The following is a 25124-nucleotide window of genomic DNA, read 5'->3' on the forward strand; positions in this document are numbered from 1 at the left end:
CAGACCTGCTGAGCTTTTCCAGCAACTTTGTTTTTGTTCCTGATTTACAGCATCCGCAGTTCTTTTGGTTTTTACCTTCTCAAGGGCAATTAGGAATGGGCAATAAATACTGGCCATGCCCACACTCAATGAATGAATTGCATTAAAATGATTGCAATGCTAATGGAAGAGCAGATTTGTCATTCAGTTGGTCTTGGTTACATATCTTTTCTTCTTCCACATCCTTAACCAACATAGCAGAGTTATGCTATAGTACAAAGAATAATTCTGGTAAAAATGTAAACAGATATACTATAACTTGTACCAGTCTAATATGAAGAACATTATTTTTTACTATTATTAAATGATCTGTTAGTGTTAGAGTGAATCCAATTTGCACTTATATGAAAGGAAAGTGATGCTTGAAATGTAATATGCTGCCCAGTGAGGCGGATAAATTTAAAAAAATATTCTACTACCCATCATCACTAAAACAGTTAAGTGTTAAGTTATATAAAATACTGTTAATGCTACAGTTCAGTTTTATAGAAGGTTCTTCAAGAAAGCTGAAAATTCTTAGAGAAAGCTAACTTCTATTGCCATCTGGTGGTATTGAAAGTTAATTCAGTAAAGTAACAAGAGTGGAGAAAAAATTGTTAGAAGATGATTGGCAATGTGATGCATCAAAAATGTACAAAAACAATGTTAGATAGTTTAAAGAAAATATTTCAAGGTTTTTTTTTCCATTATTACAGATTAGTAAAATTATATTTAACAATTATCATTTTTTTTAATGTCAGTATTAAAGGTAAAGTTGCCATTGTCCTATTGACCCATAGGTAACTCTCCCATTAGAAGGATGACTGGTGGTGGTTTAACCTGAAGGTCACCACGCCTCAGAATTATCTCATTTACATTGAAGGGGTTAACAACTATGTCAAAATCAACTTGAAAGTCTATGAGTAGTTTCATAAGTTGTGTTTATTTCAGTATCAGAATGATATTATTTCTCGAACAGTGCCTCTCATTGTTACACTTTCTATATAATGTGAATACATTTGATCAATCACCAGCTGTTTGCAGCAGTGGACTGTCATTCAATTTTACAACTTCCTTTGCTGGCTTCTCCCATTACAATACTATTGTTGTTCACCTGCCTGAGTTGGCGTAGATGTTGGGAGACTATTTAAAGATCTACCTCAAAGTTAATTCAGGCAGAGGAGCTTCCCATCAGACTTTCAACTACCATTTGTTAATCTTCAAGCAACAACTCGATAATTGGCTGTCATGAGAGTTTCCCCCTATAAGTGATGAAATATATGAATTGCCCCTCAAGACTGGGTCTTTCTTGAGCAACCCAGTTTTCTCTTCCTCATTCTAGTTGGGTAGATCCCTAGAACTTCCAGCTTAAGTCAGCACCAAATTCCCCGAGAGGCTTACGGCTACTTATGAGATGCTGGTTTGTTCTGTATTGACACTGTTCCTGCCTCTGCTTCCAAAAACATAAAAAGACTCTGAAAATCCACTAACATGGCAAAGGCTGTTCCTAGAGTGCGTAACATGTGACTTCTTCTCAAATGCCCCTGGAACAATCACATAGCAGATTGTAATATTGTTCAATCATCTTTCAGAGAACCTTCACCTGAGATTTCATCTACAGTGCATTGATAATGACCTCCAAGATGGTCTGCTTGTATTCTTTTAATGCAGAATCTATGAACTTCATATTCTGTTTAGCTGAAGCACAATGATTCCTGGTCATCTAGCTAACTATCAAACTGCCTTATATGCCAAAAGCAGCTCACCTCGTGCAGTCTGGTCTGCTGGACTCTGTAACTCCCCCAGGGTGTACATATTTGTATGGTACTTGGGAAGCGTAGAATGACTAATGGTTCATGCTGCTAAGTGCTTGTAACACCAGATGCTAATTGGTCAGTTCTTGTTCTGACAGGCCATCTAGATAAGGGAAAGCAAAGAAGAAATTAGAATGCTTTCTTAAGGACTCACATGTTGCATTCTATAGCAGAAGAGTCTTAAGATTTCATAATATAGTTAACAGACATTTACCAAAAGGTGAAATGGGATGAAATGAAAACTGTAATAATGGACCCTCAGTAGACACGCTTTTCCACTTACCCATATCCAGCTTTTCCAATAACAACCAACCTCAGAATGCACAACATTCCCTGTTGCTAAGGAGATAAAGACATTGATTTCATGAACGTGCCAATTGACGCTGATTTCTCCCTCCCGTTAATGATTATTTTGAACTGGGAAAAAATTAGTAAAACAACCAAATTGACTTTAATGACCATAATATACTGTAAAGCCCAAGTGCTGTGTGCAGGTGATAACTGTTGTGATGACTAGTGCACACAACAAGCAATTACATGCCATGTATAATGTTTTATAGGGTTAAAACATAGACAGTCCTGGATAAAGAAATGCATTCAGCTGGAAGATGGTATAAAATGCATTCAGCTACCTTGACAGTTGATAGTATTTATTTACAAGTTATAGCTGTTTACTCCCATCATTGCATGGCCTGATGAGGTCCTTAAACTTTCTTCTGGATTAAGTGGTGGTGTGTAGGTAACTGCATTTATTATCCATGTCACTTTCACCTACTAGCCCTGAGCCACACTAGGGCTGAATTTTACAGGAGGTGTACAGCTCATCCACCCTACCCAACACCCAGCCCCGATAATTGTCAGTTCCAAGCCAATCAGTGTTAAACAAGGTCACTCTTCAGCACTAACATTCCCTGGATGTGCTCAGGAGTTAACAATGAGACTTCCACCCTTCAGTTGGAGGAGGTTCTGCAGTCGAGCTGCCAGCATTCAAATTGCCCAGCAGCTTTAGCAGTCCCAGCAGCAGCTTTCGCAGTCCCAGCAGCAGCTTTAGCAGTCCCAGCAGCAGCTTTTGCAGTCCCAGCAGCAGCTTTCGCAGTCCCAGCAGCAGCTTTCACAGTCCCAACAGCAGCAGGGATATATGACCGGAGCGTTCAGGAAATCCGTGAGCTAACGACTTGACACATTTTTCTGCCTCCCAACAGAAACATGCCTGGCAAGGGGGAAGGACATCTAACACAACCCTACATCTTAGACTTTTAGCACTCACTAAAATATAAATAGCAATTTCATTTTCTCTCATCTAATGTTTTCCTCCCCAACAGAACATACTTCTCAGCATCTTAGCTTGACATGTTAAATGCTTCTAGAAAATAGACTTAATAATAATAAATGAGCTGTCTCCATTTCTTTGTAGCATGAGAACATTACAAAACTAGGCAAACTACAGCCCGAATTCTTTTTTCTGATTCATTCATGTCAAAATACATTTGTTCCAAGTAAAAAGACTGGAGTATCATCAAACATATTAGATTAAAACATATTTGTTTTAAAACAAAATCAAAGGAAAGAAAACTTTTTAAACTGGAATATTAATATAATAGATGTTTAACATTTTATTTGAAATGAGATGACGTTTGAATTGCAATAGTTTCAGTGATATGTCTCGTTTTTCAGCAATATTACAATCATGGGCAAAGTAATGTCAAAAAAAGCACATCGAAGTTTCAAATGCTGACATTGCTATTAATTATTTCTCTGCTTATGCAATTGAAAAAAATCATGTGCCTTAAACAATGGCCTAAGCCCTGTTGAACATTTACGGTTATGAGGAAATGCATACCCAGTTTCACTACACTGTTTGATTACTTTGATAATTGCCAAATATTTATATCTATAAGCTCCCACTAAAGCTTGCCCAACATAAACTGAGCAGCCCTCAACATTAACACACTGCCAAAGACATGTTGCCTAATCAATTACCATCTTAACTGCTCCCTTCTTTAACCAGCTGAGTCACCCACCTGATGCCGACTCGGGTCTCATTCTTAGATGAAAATCAGGGCCTGATTATATCATTGGGACCAATTGAGATCTTTTAACTGAGTGATTGGAACAATGCCTAATGTGTAAATCAGTTCTCATTTCAAACTAACGTAGTCTGTCCCAATCTTGTGTACGTAACGCTTTAGATTTTTTAATGTATTATTTATTTGAATAAAGTTCTAATAGCTTGGTGAAAACTGAAATAGTGTCATTGAGTCATATAGCATAGAGTTTGATGGATAAACCATAGGCGTTTTACTATTGTGCAGTCTGATAAACAAAGAGTTGCAAAACTGACTTGCTGCAATTTCATTATCAACTTGATTATGTAAGTGCAGTGTGGCAATTTACAAAGGCAGTTTCTATTGGAAATGTGGTACAGGAATTCAAAGTGGGAAGGTGACTCAAAAGTGAACAAAAACATAGCAACATGAAGTGAAACTTTAGAGACAGAAACTTGTGTTGAAAGTTAATTATCAATATATAATTAACGGGAGGTCTTGTGGCACAGTGAGTAGCATCCCGCCCTCTGAGCCAGAAACTCATGGCTCATGTTCTACTTCAAATATGTGTTCATAATTAGCCAAACAGGTTGATTTTCAACCTGTAAATCCTTCCAGTACACCTCTGGCAGGTGTAAGAACATGAGAGTCTTCTGATCAGCCATCATCGATGTGGAATGGTGCCCCTCAAATATAGCCTTTGGCAACAGGCTGGCAATCTTTTCAGGACTAACTAGCTATGAGAATAGAAAAAAAAACACATCTTTCTCAAACGTCTCTAGGTCTCTTGAGCCAATATAAATTATAAATAATTGTCACAGATCTATAATTACTTTAAACAGTGTGACTTCAGCAAACATTTTCAAATATATCTCTTTTCCTTTGGAAACAAAAGACTGCATGGGGAAAAGCACATTTTAGAAGCATCCAGGTATTCAATCTAACCTTTGCATTTTCCAGCTGATTGAGCTAACTGACCTGCTATTTTAACAAAACATAGATTTGCATGACCAAACTGTGTGAGTTTCATTATGGGGAATTCCACAATTTGCACTTGCTAAAGTAGTGTTTTTTTTAATTTTTGTTTACACTTAGGTCCAATTAGCAGGACGATATGTAACTGTTTTACTTGATCCTCATTCATTCAGTCCAGTTGTGACAGAATCCGATACAAAACTGAACTTCACAAAATATTCAGCAATTTTAATGGACAGAATCTTTAACCTTCAGTTTCCTGACTATGATCACAACAAAGAAAAAGTGTTGCTGAAAATGTAAGTATCACAGAATATTCATTATAAACATTTCAAGAAAGTATCAATGACATAATAATTAGACCATTCTAATTTCAACCAAAGAATGTGTCAGTCTAAATGACTATCATGTGGAAATGAGTTCCATTTAATTCAAATGAGTGAAAAATACAAAAGGATTTGCAATGTAAATGATTATTTATAGTTACATAGAAACATGCAGCTCATTAAAATGTAATTGAAATTTGCGACTGAGTTTGCAGGGAGAAATTAAGCAGTATTTTTGCAGTTAAATATTTGTTGAAGTTTCTTTCACTTAGGCATAGAACTATTTCTTGACACTCTTGTGAATTAACTTTACTGACCTCATGACATTGATAACACCTTGACACACCCACAAAATATAACTTTCCACAGCCATCATTGTAGGCATTTAAACTTCAACTGACCATTAGAGAGTTAATCATTGTGTAAATACTTCACGTTAAGAAAACTTGTTTGTTGGTTATCCGCTCCTTCAAAGAACAGGAATAAAGTTTCAAAGACTTCATTATAGCATGGAGTCTTAATCAGCAGGAGCACAGATCAAAAAACTTGGAACAGAAATCAGCATGTCTAACTCACAACTCCAGCAATTATCTGGTCATTGATTTAAATGAGTGCAAAGCACAATGCCTTTTAAAAAGCTGCGTTATGTGATATTAGAGATGCTGGAGACATAATTCCATTTATTTTAAATAGTTTCAGTCATATTTATTAAACAGAGATAGTAAGAACTGCCGATGCTGGAGTCAGAGATAACACAGTGTGGAGTTGGAGGAACACCCGAAATATCAACTTTCCTACTCCTCTGATGCTGCCTGGCCCGCTGTGTTCCTCCAGCTCCACACTGTGTTATCTATGTTTATTAAACATTCTTATGTTCATTCCTAACAATATAATTTGAAGATATTAAGGTAGAAAAATAAAGCAGCTAAAATTGAATAAAGGCATCTCATGGATAGGTTTATGTGTGACGTTCTTTCCAATTCTGTTATGTGAATGATTAAAACATAGAGCCGAAGATTATCTTTTCTAAAATGATGGGATTTTAACATATATAAATGTGTCAGGAAGTTCAGTGAATAGGATTGCACAACACTGTTGGCACAGATCAATACTTCTTAAATAAGCTGATTATGTGCTGCCAAGGCCTTTGAAGTTTCTCTTCACTATCCCTCTTCAGTCAAATGATGGAGTTAATGAGCTATGGATTCACATGTCATGTTTCCCTTGTTAGCCCATAGACCATTATTTGATTTTGATGTGTCTTTCCATAAGTTGCATCAAAATGCAACTCACACTTTTGTTCAGTAGGGCAGCAGCTTTGACATACAAGGGGAACTTTAATCCATAATAATATCTAGAGTGTGTAGAAGATAAATGAGATTCTCTGTAATACTGATTCATAGCATGGAACATGTATGTTGATATGGAAGTTCAGGAGAGCATAAACATTCATTTAAAGTTAAATAGAAGATCAGTTAGCATGAGAGCCAGAGTGTTAAACTTGAAACCTTGAGGTGGATATTCAGTAATGCTTATTCTATCATTGGAGAAATTCTGACAGTGTGTCCCTCCTAATTTATAAGGAGATTATTAACAAAAGTGGGGGAAATAGTAATAATGAACAGGAGGATAATTAAAGTCAAGGAAAATGTTGTGTGACCAAAGCTGCTCCAACACATCAATTTCCAGATTTCTCAACATCTATATATTCCCTTATCTGCCAGGTGGGTATTGCTGATAATATTTAAATATAACAGTTTCAAAAAGGATTTTCAGAGGGATTTAAATATAACATAACCTGCATAGGATTTTTATTCTTCCTGAAATTTACCATTGGCATTAAGGTTAGAAAATTACACACAACTTCATGGGACTAAGTAAATGTTAGGCTCTCAGAGGCCAACAAATGCATTTGCAGTAGTCACAGTTCTTAGTTACCTCCAACTGAGAAATGGTTCTTTGAGAGTACTTGGTGAGAGACTAAATTTGTGCACTTTTGGATGTAATGAGGGTCAAGATCAGGATAGGTGGTGCCAAGGCCGGCATCTCGGGCAAAAAGCGTGATGACCATTGGCAGCAGTAACACCCAGCCATGGAGAAACCTGTAGGTATAAGCAAAGGAGAGAAGGAGCATAGAAGTTGAAATTGCAAATGCTTCTCAAGTAGTTGGGTGCACAGGCAGAGGCTCATCTTCTTTGACCTGATTGAGAAACATTGGGTCCAGAGACTGAGATTGTCATGTCAGGTTGTTGCAAACATCTGTAGACTCTTGAAGAAGACTTGCTGTCTGCTGATGATCTGGTCACACATCACCAGTGTCTGTTAAAGGCACCATTGCCTTGAGATTCTTTTCTTCTGGATCCACCTGAAATATTACTGAAGGGATATCCATGAATTTCCAGTCCATTTTTCATAAATATAATTGAAGGGGCATGTGTCAGATTCTGCAGTGTACAGATAACATTTTTTTAATTTGCTTTATTTTGGATTGAGGACCAAAATATGGAAAGGATTGCTTTAAATCAAGGACAATGGAAGGAGATGTTGCACCTTTGAAAACAGGTTACTGGAAATCTTTATGTGTTGTATTTACACTGTTGCTTTGTTCAAGTAGTGACGGAAGATGCTTGAGATTCAACAGCACTATTGATTTGTGTTTAGAGAAAGGTTTACCCAGATACAAACTGTGGACTAGTTTTTTTTTTAACCAGGACCAGTTGTGTGGGCTAGGAGTCATCAGCATGACAACAACACTCCTATTGGCTCCTGAACAGCGGGACAGCCTCCCTGTCAACAATGCAGAGACAGTAAGCCTGCAAACTGCAAACAGACAGCACCCCTCTCTCTCTCTCTCTCTCCTTCTAAGGAAGAAAAAGAATTGAACAATAACTGGTTATTCTCATCAACGATTTGCTGTGAGCTGTTGCCTATAACTAGCAACTGAGAGACTGAACAACTTGTGTGTCAAACACTCTGTGCCTTCAGTAAGGAACAGGACTTCTCATTGAACCTTGTAGACTGGTGCTACTGATCTGTGTTCCCCAACGCTTTTTTTAAATTCCATCTATAACATCTGCGTTTGTTTGTTCATCTGTGTCTGTCTACATACAGGTGTAGGAGTTTAGAAGAGGTTAAAATTTATATTAGTAGAGTTGTAAATTGATCATTCATGTTTTGTTTGTTTGTGGTTAGAACTGAATTATTTGTGAGAAATAGTAGTTTCTTTTTATGTACAAAAACCTGGTCAGCTTCATTAGACAGGAAAATTAGAGACAAAACAGAAATTGCTGGAAAAGCTCAGCAGGTCTGGCAGCATCTGTGGAGAGAAATCAGAATTAATGTTTCAGTTGAGTGATCCTTGCTCATTTCCTCAGATCTGCTGAGCTCTTCCAAAAATTTCAGTTTTTGTTTCTGATTTACAGAATCCACAGTTCTTTTGGTTTTTGTTAGGAAAATTGGAGACTTTGAGTAAGTTGATTAAATCTGTAATATTTGTGATGCCCCCGGGAGTAGTAGGGCTCAAGTGTTAGCACACTTTCTCAAGTGGATCATGGCAATAATTATGTCAATTTTGCCTGTGACAATTGGTTGGGTTTCTATCTCTGGCTTCCCATGGGGACAGCATAGTTAAAAATCCTGAATATGCCTCTGGCTAGTTATTGGGGTGAATGTTTCTTTGTGGTGCATAGATATACAATTTGTTCCTTTAAGGAATTTACTATATTCCTGAGAAGTTCAGCAGAAAGGGAAAATTATCACTTCTACTCAAATATTAGCTCCTCATGAAGCCACTTAAAAGTGGGCATTAAAAGTAGGCATGCACAGTAAATTCAGACCCATCAAGACCATTCTGGGAGTCTGAAAACCACTTTGCATAGACACTGACTGAAAATCTGGTCAATTTGATTGGCAAAACCCATTATAAAATTATTTATTGTTTACCGTAGCTTCATAGTTGTTAAGATCACATTGTCCTTGTTCTGTCAGCAAGAAACCAAAGAATATTCTGTGATTCAAACAATGTAGGTTTGGAACATTTGACAGCCTAGTTGATTTCAGTCTGAGTGTAATAAGCTTCTGAGTTCTATTTGGAGCAAACATTGATTGCTTCTTAAAGACACAGCAATTATTCAATTAACGTTCTTTATTATATCCTACAAGGAAATATTAAGGTATAAAATAACAAATAAATCTAAGTAAGACTTGTGTAATTAAAGGTGCTTACTTTGCTTGCTATTGATTTTCAGATTTAAATTTCAAAAACACTTGAAGTCTACTCTGATTATCTGTCCCCCTAAAATATTTGCAGTATCTGTAGCTATTTTTAACACTCTGAGGTTTTTTCACATTTCATTCTGTTGCATATTTAGCACCACACAAATTTAGCTAATCCTGTTTAAAAGGTAACGCTACCTCTACAGGCCAGCTTTTAGAAATGTTCCGAAAATTTGTCAAGATGGCAAATCTTGTTCTTTACATGCTGAAAACAACTGTTTTCATCTCCTTTATTTGATGGCAAGATATCCACGGAGGTAAACAGGGATTTTTGATGTAAAGAATGCTAAAAGTAAGTTCTGAAGAAGTTTTGACTTTGCTCCAATATTACACATATGTAACATAAATTGGATATTAAGGAGACATTCAAGACATTTACATTAAATTGGAAGAGATTATTTCTCCAGAAGGAGTCTCTTTCTGCTTTGCTCTGGAGCTCCTCGAATTGCATCAGGATGAAACAAAACCTCAGAGCTTCCAGATTTAATATATTGTACCTTACAATAACAATAATGTATTGGCATTACTGTCAGCAAGTTTTAATCAGCAAAATATTGTTTTATAAAAATTATAAGAAGGATGATAGTTAGAAGAAAGATAACAGTGCATCCACAGCTCATTATTAAAATTCCCCTTGGCTATTTCTAGCCCTACATCAATTCTTTTAAATAAACTTTAAACAAAAAAGTGTTCATTTATAGTATTTAATAGGTATTATAGTCCCAGAAATGTATAGTTGATTTATTTATTTATTGAGTCAATGCTTATTCCGGAATCTGGAAATGATGAATATATCATACATTTTATGTACACTAATGTTGATTATTTTTATTTATGTTAGGCAGTTACAAGGGAAAAGTCTTTCATCATTGACACAGGCATTTCTGTCTAATCTTAAAACAATTTTACTGATTGATGAAAATGGAACAAAGAATGTCTGGAAGAAAGAAGCGTTATTCAACTTCTGTTTTGATGTTATGTTCAGGTAATTGTTATAATGAGATTTCTGTGTTATTGTACATTTTAATCTGATGTCTATATTAAGAGTTTACTGTGAAAACTATTTTTCATGTCAAAATTATTTCTAGGAGAGTATATGCTTGGACAAATTAGACTGGTCTTTTGTTAAAAATAGCTTTCATATTTTAACATTGGGCCTTGAGTAGGATATATTTTACTGTTCATCCATAAATATCAATGTGATAATATTACGGCATTTAAAAACAAAGCAGAATATAAAATTATATAGTAAAAATATGAGTCAAATACACCAGCTGATGTGTTATTGAGTTTTACAGAATAAAGTATATCTAATCGGAATCCTTAATCAGAAGAACTTTAAATGAATTATGACAGGCACACTGAAGGATTATTGGTTCAAAAGAATGAGTGGTTGAATCATAGACTCCAGGAACATTCTAAATTTAATCTGGATCTACACTGAAAAATAATTAATAGCGGATTTGCATTTATATAAGATACTACACAACCTTGGAACATCACAAAACACTGAATAACCAATTAAATACTTCAAAACCTCCAACGCAAGGCCAGCTTAGTATCAAAATAATGTATTTCACTTGTGTGGTTATAGAAACGCATAGTATCCAATCTAATATAAGTAGCATCACAGGCAATCTACAAGGAGAAGTTAATTAAAATCATATTCCAGCATCCACTGAAATCATACTTACCTGAGATGTCACACTGTAGCAGTAGAATTTTGTGTTCTGGTTTGGAACTCCAACATTGGAGTCAAACGGGGCTCCCAATCCCACAATGTGTTAGAACTGAACACAGTTCTGAAGAAGGGTCACTGGACCCAAATGTTAACTCTGTTTTTCCTTCATAATTACTGCCAGACCAGCTGAGTTTTTCTAGCATTTCTGTTTGTGCTGCTGTTGTTACTGCTTCTCAAATGACAGGCAAAATAGATTTCCTCAGAGATACGAAGGTATATATGTCTTTGCCTTTGATACAGATTGCAAATAGCAACAGACAGTCGCAAATGTAAACTCACCTGTCTGACATCTCTTTTTTCATTTCTCAAATGATACACAATTAGTGAGGTTCCCACTGCAGGCTCCTATTGTAAATTATAAATGCTGAACGGAAAATAACTATGCCAATACTGTTTTCAAGAATCCAGAAAATAATTGGATAATGACAAACCTTGTCCTAAAAACCATCACTGAACTGATAATGTCACATTGTAGTATTTGTAGCATCTCCAATTAAATGCCGATTCCCTAGTTGGATTAAATGTCGCTCTCCAAAAGACCTGGTTTCTATAAATGAGGTTAAGACAGTGAAAATCATGGAAAACTGTGAATGAGCTAGTCCACATATCATTAGCAATGAGTTTAACATTGCAAAAAGACTTTTGTTCCTTTTCAATATCAGTTTTATCTATCAATTTACGTTACCTCTCAATTATGACACATGATGGACTGAGTTTCTAAATAATTTCCCACTATCTGTGAATGTCACTGATCAGAAAATAAATCCCTCCATTATAGCCTGTGAGGATGGATTTGCATTTTTGAATAACAGGAAGTAAGTATATACATATTTGTATATGGGCAAAGCCACTTAAAATGAAACGGCCTTGATGAATTGCAAAGCAGATTTTAAATAATTTCAGAAAAGATGTTTATTTTCTATCATTCGGGCAACAATCAGTCCCTGAAAATTTGACTAGCAGATATAATGTTCATTCCCATTGTTTAATTAGGGCAGGATATCTTACGCTGTTTGGAAATGAGGCTGCTCAAACTGATGAACAAGAATCAAAAGTTAAGGATAGAATTCAGTCAGCTCAAATCTACAAGATGTATAAGAAACTAGACCAACTCTTGATAAAATTAGCTCGCTCCATGTTATCTGCTGGTGAGTAATCATTAACAAACTGTATATGTTGCTTTTAATGTTTACCCTTTGTATCTGTTTCATATTTTCAAAGCATCTTTGATCAACATAAATTATGGCAGGTTGGCAAATAAAATGTTTGTTTTAATTTTGACAGATGAAAAGAATGAGGCTGCCTTGGTAAAGAAATATCTATGGCAGTTGTTGTCAGTGGAGAATCTAAAGACAAAAGTGAACAGAAGCAGTTGGCTTGAAAGCTACTGCAATCATCTACAGGAACTGGGCATGAATCATAATATGCAGGAACGAGCAATGGTACTTCAGCTCTGGGCAACACAGGTAGGGAATCACTGTGACCTGCTAAAGGAAACTTTTTTCATTGCTGCAAATCTACACTTAGATTTGTGTAGTATAATGTCTGCCCGGAGTATCTCTATCTAGTTCATATACGATAATAACATTTTAAAATGTTTGCAACCTGTATGTAAGATATTCTATGTCAGTTAATATCTCAACAGATAAATTCAATGATAAACTATTGCTCTAGTATCCATGTGACACTCATGAGCACAATATTTTTTTTGTGGGATTCTGTAGTCTGTATATTATCCATTAAATACATGGACATTAAAACTTTCATGTATCAGTGTGATTAGGGCAATAGAAGAAGGACATATACTTGTAATGAGCTATCAATCAATTATGTTAGCAATTATGTTAGAATGTTAGCAAAGCACAATTTCAGCATTTCATCGACTATGAAGTTTTTTTTCAAAATACAACTCATCATTTTAGAGGATTATTTTAGAACTAATATATTCTTATATGCTAAACATATTTACGTTTTATTCTCCAAAATGCCATTTGTACAGGTATTTGCATTTTACTTTAAATAGGCTAACACCTATCTAGAAAATGCACAGGGAGGAATGTTGTTGGAGTGCAGCTAAACATTTGTACTGTTTGGAAAACATACCACTTGATACCTAAAATGTTTTAAAACACCAAAACAAATCAAATATTGGTGAGCAGAAGTCAAGCGCTTCATTTATACGAAATGTTCTCACAAAAACCGGACAACATGTAAATAAGCTGAGCATCAAAATATGGCAGACCAACACAATCTATTTTCAGCACCACACCTCCTCAACATATCCTAGATATTGAAAGATAAATTAGTACCATTATTTATTGCTTGTTGGAAAGCAGTGATTGTCGAATAAACCTAGCTTAGTTTCTCTCTGACTTCTTCTATCAATTTTTATGAGAATTCAGTGATGTAGTCAAACCATTCTTTCTATGAAAGCTGAGTGAAGATTCTTGCTTGCCTTTTTGGGAAGTACAATGTTTCTGGATGTTCTACCCCAGCTCAATGATCCAACTTGTTACCAATCTAACAAATACAGAAATTCTTGCACATCACATGAGTAGTTACGATTATTGGCTTTATATTAAGACTGGTGCAGTCCAATATTATGGGGTGGGACAGTGTGAGATGTCTAAAATTGAATCACGTTCTATAAATGATCTTCATGCTAAACTCAAAAGTTTTCTGATGTGTAGCTGCAATGAAACAATGTCAAGGTTGGTGCAGTATCTCACTGTTCCTCTTTCCTGGCAACATAAAAAGACCATGTGAGATATTGTGAGCAGTTCCTTGGCAGCATGTACTACCTTAGGAAAGCACAGTTCAGACAGGAGCCAACGCTATTTTAAACGTTGATTGCATGATATTATATCCTGTTACATTGTAAAATGATTGCAAACTATTTTTGTCTTTAAAGATTTCCCTTTTATTTTTCTACTATTTCATGACTATTTTGAATGCAAATAATGAGAAAAAGTAATATACCTCTGTCAAAGACCTTAAGCCTGTAGATATGTTCATTGAAAGAAAACAATCTAGTGACAATTAGCTGAAATGTTATTGATAAATATTACTTTAAATTTTAAAGCCATTTTGCATAGTGGTGTTATGCAATTGAAATCTTGCCTTCTACATTTTCATTATGCTTCTAGGAAGATTTTGCCTTTGGCATACATTGAAAGGAAATTATTTGAACCTTGGAAGAGATGCACAATGCAATTAAACAAAATGCCAAAATATAGTACAGAATGGCAATTTCCTTGTGATTCCCCTAGCATGCTGGCTTCTCAAAAGATAAATTGAAATACCACCAATCAGCAGGACGTGTCTGCCTAGGTGTGAGGAAAAGTCAAAGAGACAGTCAGTGAAAATGTTCATAAAATGTTAGCCTTTAGATCTGGAGTAAAAAGCGATTGGATGTTCAAGTAAAATTGGGCCCTGACAATTTCCACTACTGCTAAAAGCCTGGACGGGCATAGTGGCTCGGTGGTTAACACTGCTGCCTCACAATGTCAGGGACCCAGATTCGATTCCAGCCTCTGTACGGAGTTTGCACATTCTCTCCTTGGCAGCATGGGTTTCCTCCCACAGTCCAAAGATGTGCAGACTAGATGCATTAGCTATGGTAAATGCAGTGTTATGGGGATAGGGTAGGGGGATATGTCTGGGTGGAATTTTAATATGGAAAATTGCCTATGGATTTCGTAACCACAAAACCCAGGACAAATCAAATCCAGCCAATAACTGCCCCATCAGTTTCCTTTCAATGATCAGCAAATGCTGAAAGGTGTCATTGATGGTGCTCACCGGTATTCAGTTTGGTTTCTGACAGGGTCAGACAGCTCCAGCCCTCATTACAGCCTGGGTCTCAACATGGACAAAAGAGATTTATTCCAGAGGAGAAAAGGCAGTGACTGCCCTTGACAGCAAGGCATCATTTGATTCTGTGTAGCATAAAGGAGCCTTAGAAAAATTGAAGTCAATGGAAATCAGAGAAAACTCTTCACTGGTTTGAGCCAGACCTAGCACAAAGGAAGATGGCGGTAGTGCTGGAGGCTGACCATCTCAGCCCCCAGATATTACTGCAAGAGTTCATAGTGTCCTATGCCCAGGAATATTCAGTTCCTTCATCAATGGCCTTCCCTCCATCATCAGGTCAGAAGTGGGGATGCTCACTGATGATTGCAAGGTGTTCATTACCATTCCCAACTCCTCAAATACTGGAGCTGTATCACCTGCAGCAAGACCTGGAAACATTCAGGCTTGGACTGATATGTAGCAAGTAACATTTGCACCCCATTATGACCATAACCGAATGGTGAACCTAATCACCTCCCCTGCACTTTCAATGGAGTTACTTCATTCTGTCACTTCATTGCCTATACTCATGCACATTTTTTCTCCCAAAAAGAACAACATGATGGAATGCTCTCCAATTGCCTGATGTGTGCACCTCCAATGACACTCAAATAGCTCTCTGCCATCAAGGATCCATTTGATCAGCCATCTAATCAACTATCTTAACCATTCACCCTCTCTGGCACCAGGCTACAGTAGCAGCAATATATCACTCATGAAGCCTTATTTGATAGGAGCTTCCGAAAACGTGACCTCTACCAGCCAGAAAGACAAGAGTAGTAGACACACGGGAGCAGCAACACCTGACTTGGAGCTTGGAACTGACTTGAGGTCTAGTCCTGCATCATCGCTTGGTCAAAAACATTCCGTTCCTAACAGCACTGTCAGTGTACCTTCAACAGAGGGACTGTAGCAGTTAAAAAGAAGGTGACCACCACTTTCTCACAGGACAGACAACAAATGCTGTTCTTGCCATCAGTATTCACATCTCATTAAAAAAAATTCTTGCATAAAACCCTGATTAACCTACACATGGAATCCTACAGTTCTGGTTACAAAGGATCTATTGATCTTGGAACAAGTGGAGGTCAGAGTCCCTAAATAGATAGAGAATGAGGATAGTTTGCATGGATAGGTTTATGTTCTCTTGAGTAGAGAAGATTGAGGTGTTTACAGTAAGGGTAGAATTTTCCCCTTCCTGACGTGGCATAAGCAATGGCAAGAAAGGTGAGAAAATGCCGAGAGAAAGATAAAAGCAGAATGTCAACATCAATGAAAGATATTCTGATTTTTTTTGCCTCAAGCCCTAAATGGTGATTTCATAATGTTGCTTTTGAGCAGTAACTACCTTATTTCTATGTATCAACAACTCATTAAAGCCCCAAATCACCTTATTCATATGAAACTTCCAAACCTCCTTTCCTTCCCTGAGAAACCAGACACTGTAAATTTCCAACATGTAAATCAGAGCAGGTACCTGGTAACTGCAGTTACTAAATGCTTGTCCTAGCCATCACCCAACTACTCATGCTCATTGGTCATCATCCTCCGTTACCATTCACACACTCAAGTAAGCATTGGCAAATGTCCAATTTCACCACATCTCCATACCTGGGTCTCAAGTCAACTCATACACCACTGCCCTTCAACACTTTAATTTGGAGCTCAGGAACACCTAGGAATGGCATGATTCAGCTGAGTCACTTTGCACACAGGGATGCACAGGATGCATCTTATGGCTCCTGGCTTGCTTTCTTAGTCTTCACTCATTATACATTGACTTTGAGGCCTCCAGCCTCTGTCTATTTCACAATGCTTTCTTAGTGTACACTAGCTGACATCAGCATTGACTTACAGGTTGTCAGCCTTTGTGGCTTGCATTGCTTTTTAACACAGTCAGAGAGGCACTAAACAGTCAAGGGATGGACATTTCACTGTTCAGCACCCTGGCCACATCACAACGGCAGCATGCATCAGCAGTTTATTAGACAAGCATACTGCATGTGCTTTAAGCAAGTGGCCATGTGTGAAGGTCAAAGGGGAACAGACTATAGTGAGGTAAACAGGAACTATTGTCTTTTACAGGATAACACTACAGCCAGTCAGAGGTCAGTCAGATGTTTAGTCCCGCCAGAGTTTACGGATACATTCCCTTGCAATCCAGGGTTTGGACCACAGCCAGTTCTGTAGGATTATAGGTAACTCAGTTCAAGTTTTGTGGAGACATCAGTCCAGAGATGGGACATTTCCTCCTGCAATGAGACAAAGGGAGGGACTGAGTATAATGGAATTGGATGGAAATGCAGGTGTTGTGAAGCATGAGCTGTAGAGGGGGTGAGGTCTTCCCACTGACTGAACAGAAAGTGCAGAGGTAGTAGGAACTGCAGATGCTGGAGAATCCTAGACAACAAGGTGCAGAGCTGGATGCACACAGCAGGCCAAGCAGCATCATAGGAGCAGAAAGGCTGACGTTTTGGGCCTAGACCCTTCATCAGAAATGGGGGAGGGGAAGGGGGTTCTGAAATAAATAGGGAGAGAGGGGGAGGCGGATAGAAGATGGACAGAGGAGAGGATAGGTGGAGAGGAAACAGACAGGTCGAAGAGGCGGGGATGGAGCCAGTAAAGGTGAGTGTAGGTGGGGAGTTAGGGAGGGGATAGGTCAGTCCAGGTAGGACAGACAGGTCAAGGGGGCGGGATGAGGTTAGTAGGTAGGAGATGGGAGTGCGGCTTGAGGTGGGAGGAGGGGATAGGTGGGAGGAAGAACAGGTTAGGGAGGCAGGGACGAGCTGGACTGGTTTTGGGATGCGGTAGGGGGAGGGGAGATTTTGAAACTTGTGAAATCCACATTGATACCATTGGGCTGCAGGGTTCCCAAGCGGAATATGAGTTGCTGTTCCTGCAACCTTCGGGTGGCATCGTTGTGGCACTGCAGGAGGCCCAGGATGGACATGTCGTCTGAGGAATGGCAGGGGGAGTTGAAATGGTTTGCGACTGGGAGGTGCAGTTGTTTATTGCGAACCAAGCGTAGGTGTTCTGCAAAGCGGTCCCCGAGCCTCCGCTTGGTTTCCCCGATGTAGAGGAGGCCACAACGGGTACAGCGGATGCAGTATACCACATTGGCAGATGTGCAGGGGAACATCTGCTTGAAGGGCAGGGAGGGTTGGATTTTTGGGAGAATGAGGTGGGTGAGAACTCTTGTGTGGATATGATGCATGCAGTAGTGAGATTCAGTTTGGATCCATGCAGTTTTAGTCTGGTAGTGTGGCCTCCTTTGGCAGTCTGCAGGAAAAGGAATAGCCCCTCACTCCCCCACACTGTCACCAAGACATCCAAGTCCCTATCCAAGAAATGGGGATCCAGGTTTCCTTTCCTATTGGCCATGCCTTCAGTGACAATGATCAAGTATCACAGTGGGAGGGGTTTTCCTGACTCGCAGCATCTGAAGTGGTGTGTAGCTGGGCTTTAAATATGAAACCAGCAGTGTGAATGCCAAAACGTCTCAGCAGTGATGAACACTTACAGCTGCACAATTCTCCAAGAAAGATGCCTTAGACTCCAGTTACATAATTAATGAGGTGAAGGATGGAAGATTGGACAAAATAATGTTGCTCCAAACCATGGCAGTCCAGATGCCATGAATTTCACTCAACAAAACATTTAAATTAAAAATGGGAAAATTCCTCCCCTTGATATGACATGGAGAGAAATTATTTTATCTGATCATGGAGTCCGAAACAAGAGAGTATAATTTAAGCTCTTTAGGGTTGATGTTAGGAAACATTTCTTCACAGAAAGGAAAGAAAAAAAATTGGGACTTCTTCCTCAAAATACTGTTGACACCAATTGAAAAGTATGAAAAATGGAATTTCTTTGAGTTACTAGCAGCAGTGTATTTTGAAATTGCATTCAACAATTATAATAATCTTTGGGCTGAGGAACCTTCAAAACTGTACTTATGGTAATCTGTTTAGCAGTTTTCCTTCAATCAATAACAGCAAATTTTAAAACATCTGAACTAGTCATTCAGCTCAATGTTGTTTGTGGGATCTCCTTAAAGGACTAGCCTGTTGTTTTCTACTATAAGAGTCATTCCACTTCAAAATAACTAATTTTGTAAAGGTTTTTTGGAATATTTCTGAGAGATCTGCAAGTGGTTATCTTACTGCAAGTCATTCTTGGCTCTTCACTCATGCTGTGATAAGTGCTATTATTCTCCCTTGAGTGGTATCTTATTAAAAAGTTATTTTTGTCGTGATCTGATCACTCGGGAGAAAAAAATAGCAGTCTCTGATTCATCCTGTGCCTATTCAATGTATGAAAATTAGAGGACTTGCTTTTATATTGTCAGTACTATTTCATAATCACTGGGTGAAATTTTAAAATTTTGGAATGGATATATGTGTCCTTGACCATGGTGTTGCAATTTCAGAAGATAAAACACTCAGTTAGTATAATATATTGTACATGACAGTTTGCCTGTTAGTATTAGCATTATACATTCACATTTCCTCTGGGTGTAAGATTTTTGTGGTTTGAATTGTTGTTCTATTCTAATGCATGAAGGTTAAAATTATAAAAGCCAAGGACAGAATTCATTGATTTTTTTAGATAATGATATTTATAGTTTCTAGTATATGCAGCAAATAGATCCCTTTATAGATAGTGAGTATCCCACCATAGCAAAAAATAGAATGAAAACCAGACAGCTGAATAAGGAGGAAATTGTCCTTTGTGCACAGTTACATCGATAACAATACACTGTAGAATGCACCATGAATTATAGTACTGCTCTACTGTTGCAGGTGGGTAAGGATGTTTAGTGGAGATAGGAGTTCTGTTTTTCATTTGCGTCACTGGAAGATTCCTGACATGAATTACTTCTGCTGATTTGATCATCAAAGGATGTAATGAACGCTTGTACATAGAGATCAATTTCAATCTAATGTCACCTATTAATTTCTGATCCCAGAATCTCATAATCTTCTGATATAGTTTAATTCAATTCACTGATTGGGTATGTGCTGTGACTCTGTGGTCACACTTTTACCTATGAGTTGGAAAGTTATAAGTTGAGTATAATTTAAAATGTCACTGGAATTCCCTAGGTTTCGGCACGATTCCATTAGATTAGAAAATAGGAGTGTAACTACTTTATGTAAAAGGGGAAGGAGACACAAAGCAGGAAACCACAGGCTAGTTGATTTAACATCTGACACAAAGGGAGAATGTTAGAAGCTATTTCTAAAGACACTTAGAAAAATTCAAGGCAATCAGGCCTTGAAAGTGAAATTGTGTTTAACCAACTTATTACAGTTCTTTAAACAAGTAACATGCTGTAGATAAGGGGAAATATTGAATGTAAATTTCCAGATTGATAAAGCACCACATCAAAAGCTGTTGTGGAAAATAAGAGCTCATGGTCTAGATGGTAATATATTAGCATGGATAAAAGACTGGCTAACTAACAGGAGACAGAGGGCAGGCATGAATGGGTCATTTTCTGGTTGGCAAGTTGTAATGGATGATATGCTACATGGATCAGTACTGGGGTCTTAGCTTTGTACCATTTAAATTAAAGAGTAAGATGAAGGAAACAAAGGTATGGTTGCTAAATGTGCAGATGTCACAAAGATATGAAGGAAATTAAGTTTAAAAGAGGCCATAAGGAAGCTACAAAGGAATATGGAAAGGTTTAGTGAGTGGACAAAGATCTGGCAAATGGAGCATGATGCGGAAAAATGGGAAATTGTCCATTTTGACAGGAAGAAAATAAGAACAACTAAATAGTGAGTATTTGCAGAGCTCTGAAATGCAGTGGGATCTAGTTGTCTTGGTGCATGAATCATAAAAGTTTCTTATGCAGGTACAGCAAGTAATTAAGACAGCAAAAAGAATATTACTGTTAATTGCAATGGTAATTGAATACAAAAGTAGGGAGCTTATGTTTCAGTTATATAGGAAATTACTGAGACCACATCTTGATTGTTCTCTTTATTTGAGAAGGTGTTTAAGTGCATTGGAAGTAGTTCAGAGAAAGTTTATTAAACTAATACCAGTGTCAGGCATTAGTGGTTATGAGGAAAGGCTGGACAGGCTAGGCTTGTACTTACTAGAGTTTAGAAGAGTAAGATGCAACTTTAGTGAAAAATATAAGATCCTGAAGAATCTTGAAGAATGCATGTGGAAAGAATGTTCCCTGTTGTGGGAGAATCTAGAACTAGGAGTCTAGAACTAGAGACATTGACCATGTATAAGGTGCACTGCAACATCTCATCAAGTCTCTACCTACAAAGCCTGCGACACCCAGGACTTCTACATAGAGAAGAATCATGGCAGCAGATGCAAAGGAACACCCTCACCTGTAAGTTCCCCTTCAAGCTGAATACCATGCTGACTGAAAGTATATCAATAGTTCCTTTATTCTCACTGAGTCAAATCCTAGAACTCCCTCCCTAACTGCTGTGTGTACCTACACTGCATGGACGGTAGCAGTTCAACAACGTATCACTTTCTCAAGGGCTATTAGAGATGGGCAATAAATGCTGGCCATGCCAGCAAGGTTCACCTACCATAAGTAAATCATTTAAAAAGTCATTAAAACTAGATTAGCTGTTCATTTACATCCAGGCTGTTTGCCAGACATATCTCTTCATTATGTCAGCTACAATTGTTGTAGAGTCCCAAGGTATTTCTAAATATTTTCTATATTTGGTACTTTTAATTCAAAAATGTGTCTTTTTTAAAAGGAGAACTGCTACAGAGAGAGAAAAAAAAACTGCAGATTTAAATTCAGTGACTGCTGGCAAAACCCTGGGTTAAACTCTTTGAATGTCACACATGTAAATTGTCAGGGAAACTTCAAACAGGGAAGGACTTAGCAAGAAGAGATAATGAGGAAGGTTGACTATTTCTCTTCTCTCAGCAGAAGACCATCTCTTACAGGTATATCTTTTTACCCTCAAGAAATGTAAAACAAAGGGGTTTGAAAAAACAGTTTAAGCTCTACTAGAGTGGTCTAGTGGATTGAATGCTGTCATATGTATCTGTCACAGTTGCTGTAAAGGTTACAGTCAATGATCTATCCCCTAGTTACCCGCATGTGTAAGTAAAGACTCTCACTTTGAATACTGTAAACCAGTTAATAAAAGAAATCAGGACAAAGAAACTTCACTCAGACTGTAAAACCAAGAATCTCAAAAAATAACTGTTAACTACCCCGTCAATGTTACTATTAATTTGCACTACAACAGGTGCAAAGTTAAACGCTCTCCTTTTGTAAATCTTTTCTTCCTGAACTCACCTCTTATTTCCAATCTGTGCATATGTGTGTTGTGTTACCAATTCTTCTCATATTCAATAATTAATAAAGCCCCTCTTTGTTAATTCAAGAGATCCTGGTTAGATTGTTTCTTTTTAAAGTTTATGTTCATTTGAGTTTGGGAGAAAGTTATCCACAAAGGAATTTTCTGAAGAAGGGTCTCGACCCGAAACGTCAGCTTTCCTGCTCCTCTGATGCTGCTTGGCCTGCTGTGTTCATCCAGCGCTGCACCTTGTTATCACAAAGGAATGGGTCCTGTTTAAATTAACCTTGTTGCAGCCAACCAAGGTGGTGGGTGAATAAAGAAGGGGAATCAGTTCATCCTTCCTCAGACAGAAGCTTCGCAGTTTTGAATACCCTGTCTGGAATAATGGCAAATTGTGTAATCTCACCCAGACTTTGATTATAATACGAAACCCACTTCAAAATTACTGACTTGATTGTGATGTACTTTATCAGTGCATTATATGAATAGAAGTTCTCTCTGTCAACGCATAACTGGAACTTCTGCAGGTGTTTCCTAATAGTATCAATCTTGACCAGTAGAACACAACAGAAACCTCTTGTAATTTGTTTTTGAACATTTCCACCGATCTCCTGCTAAAGTTACAACAGTAGATTCTGAGAAACCATGAATATTTTTGTCATCTGTTTATCTGGAATATCCACATTGTCCTGTTATTTCTGAGAAGCTTTAAGTTGTTGAAATAGTAAGCATGTTGACATTGATGGAGTATTTATATTGAGAAATTGGGTTAACACGTAAACAATGGGGGACAGTAATAAAATGGATAGATTTACCTGCATCTATAGCACTTCATGGAAACAACATACAGGGAGCCCCCAAGTTGCAAATGTCCAACTTACAAACATGCGTACTTACAAAGACAATGCCAACAAGAGTGAAATTTTAAAGACCCAACAGATAAATGCTTCCTTGTACTTAAAAACTGCTATTTTTTATTGTCCTGCATTGTGATCTGACTTGTGTACAAATGGACTTGCGAAAGGGCTCAAGAGCAGAATTATTTGCAACCAGGGACTGCCAGTAAATCACTAAATGCAGCTGTTTAGTTTGATTCTCTGTGGTTTTCACAATTGTCAATGTTCCACGGAAGACTGGAAGAATCTATGGAAATTTTCCCATTTCCTATTTGCACAGAAAAAATACTCACCTCACGTTTTAGTAATATAAATAGTAATAACTGAGCTTCTAAACTAAATTATTTTCTGTATAGCAAGCATATAGAAAAGTCCATAATATGTGGCAGGAAAGAAAATGCGCAAGGAGGCTGTAATTGATTCTCTGGAATCTCCTTAACTATTAAATGCAGTCCTGATAGTGAGACTTCCTTTCAGAATTCCTCAGGCTGATGAATAACTTGTTCTTACCATTGAAAAATCATAAGCAAAAACAAACTTGAGCGCACTTGATTAGTAAGTTTTCAGACCTAGCAGTTTCAGATACATTTAATTAAATTGTGTATTGCTAGTCTGAAGGAGAGATAATTACAGGAAAATAGATTTGATGTTTTAATGAAACTTCCAATATAGAGACATTTCCTTGAAAACATAGAACTGAATAAATGTGTAGTCAGAAAGAAGAATAAGCTGGCTTGGTGGAAATCAAGGACTATTGCAGGGTTGCCTTTTTGAGTGATCTGATTGATCAGACTTTTGTGCAATGTCAAAGAGCTAACTGGCAACAAAACGATCTTTCACTTGCATAACAATTTGTGCAATTCAAGGTTACCAGCCTCCTAAAATATTTCTCAATTAAGATAGCTGACCAATTTAGAATTAATTCTAAATTGAAATATAGTATTCACATTTATTTAACAAAGCTATGTAACTTATATTGTATCAAATATATACTCTAAATATTACAATGTGCTATGCTCTTAACTCCCAATATAACACTAGATGCGTTATGACCAGAGATCCCCAACATGAACAATTTTAATGGTAACAGGATGAAAGGGAGCTGAAAATATTTATCAAAATGCAACACACGATTGTTGTGTAATGTTTAACAGCATGCAGTATACTTTTAAGAGTCATACTCATGGTATAACCACTACATGTGACCAGATTTATAAAGGTCCCAGACTCCATCTTAACTGGGGCTACTTGAAGCATGATACATTAGTGAAAGTGGATTAGTCTTTGTAACCAAATAGCTTAATACATTGAAGCGCCTGTGACTATTATATATTTATATATCAGAAGCTGTAATAAAAATCTGGTGAATCTTTCAATACCATATTATCTATATCTCATTCTTAAGTTACAGGCACTAACATAAGCATTGCCACATCAGGTATTGGATGCAATGGCCACACAATAATGGCTGATCAATTAGCCTTCTAAACTGGTGAATATATGAAGCTCTCTCTTCTGTCAAATGAATTTTTGGAAATATTTTCCGTTCCAATTATTCCTTGCTTTTCTCAAAAGCTGTTGTTCCTTGTTTGAATACTGATTCAAAAATATTGACTTTTCTTGGATGTCTGTTCTGAATATCTCTGTTTCTTTGACCTTTTGAATTTGGGGAAGGGTTGGGGGATATGCAGACATTTTACAGTTTTTCTGCATAGTGGATAATTTCAGATTAATGCACTTTAAGTCTAAAGAAACAACAGCAGCATAAATAAATGGAATTCTTTATAGCAGTAAATTAAATTTCTCATTAACCTTCACAGAGGCAAAATGAAAAATAAACCAGCTGAACCAGAAAAAGTAATATTAGGATCTGTGACC

The 25124-nt window shown here is 37.3% G+C and overlaps 1 protein-coding gene across 1 annotated transcript in view; it reads left to right on the top strand.

The window, feature by feature from the left end:
* The window catches only part of ptgis (prostaglandin I2 (prostacyclin) synthase), a 72599-nt gene that overhangs the window by 31458 nt on the left and 16017 nt on the right, over positions 1-25124 (top strand). Inside the window, exons 3-6 of the mRNA XM_048608375.1 lie at positions 4973-5151; positions 10295-10438; positions 12188-12342; positions 12479-12660. Of these exons, the coding sequence (XP_048464332.1) occupies positions 4973-5151; positions 10295-10438; positions 12188-12342; positions 12479-12660 (660 nt within the window). The remainder of the gene's footprint in view (positions 1-4972; positions 5152-10294; positions 10439-12187; positions 12343-12478; positions 12661-25124) is intronic.

Source organism: Rhincodon typus, chromosome 19 (assembly GCF_021869965.1).
Source record: "Rhincodon typus isolate 14 chromosome 19, sRhiTyp1.1, whole genome shotgun sequence".
Lineage (NCBI taxonomy): Eukaryota > Metazoa > Chordata > Chondrichthyes > Orectolobiformes > Rhincodontidae > Rhincodon > Rhincodon typus.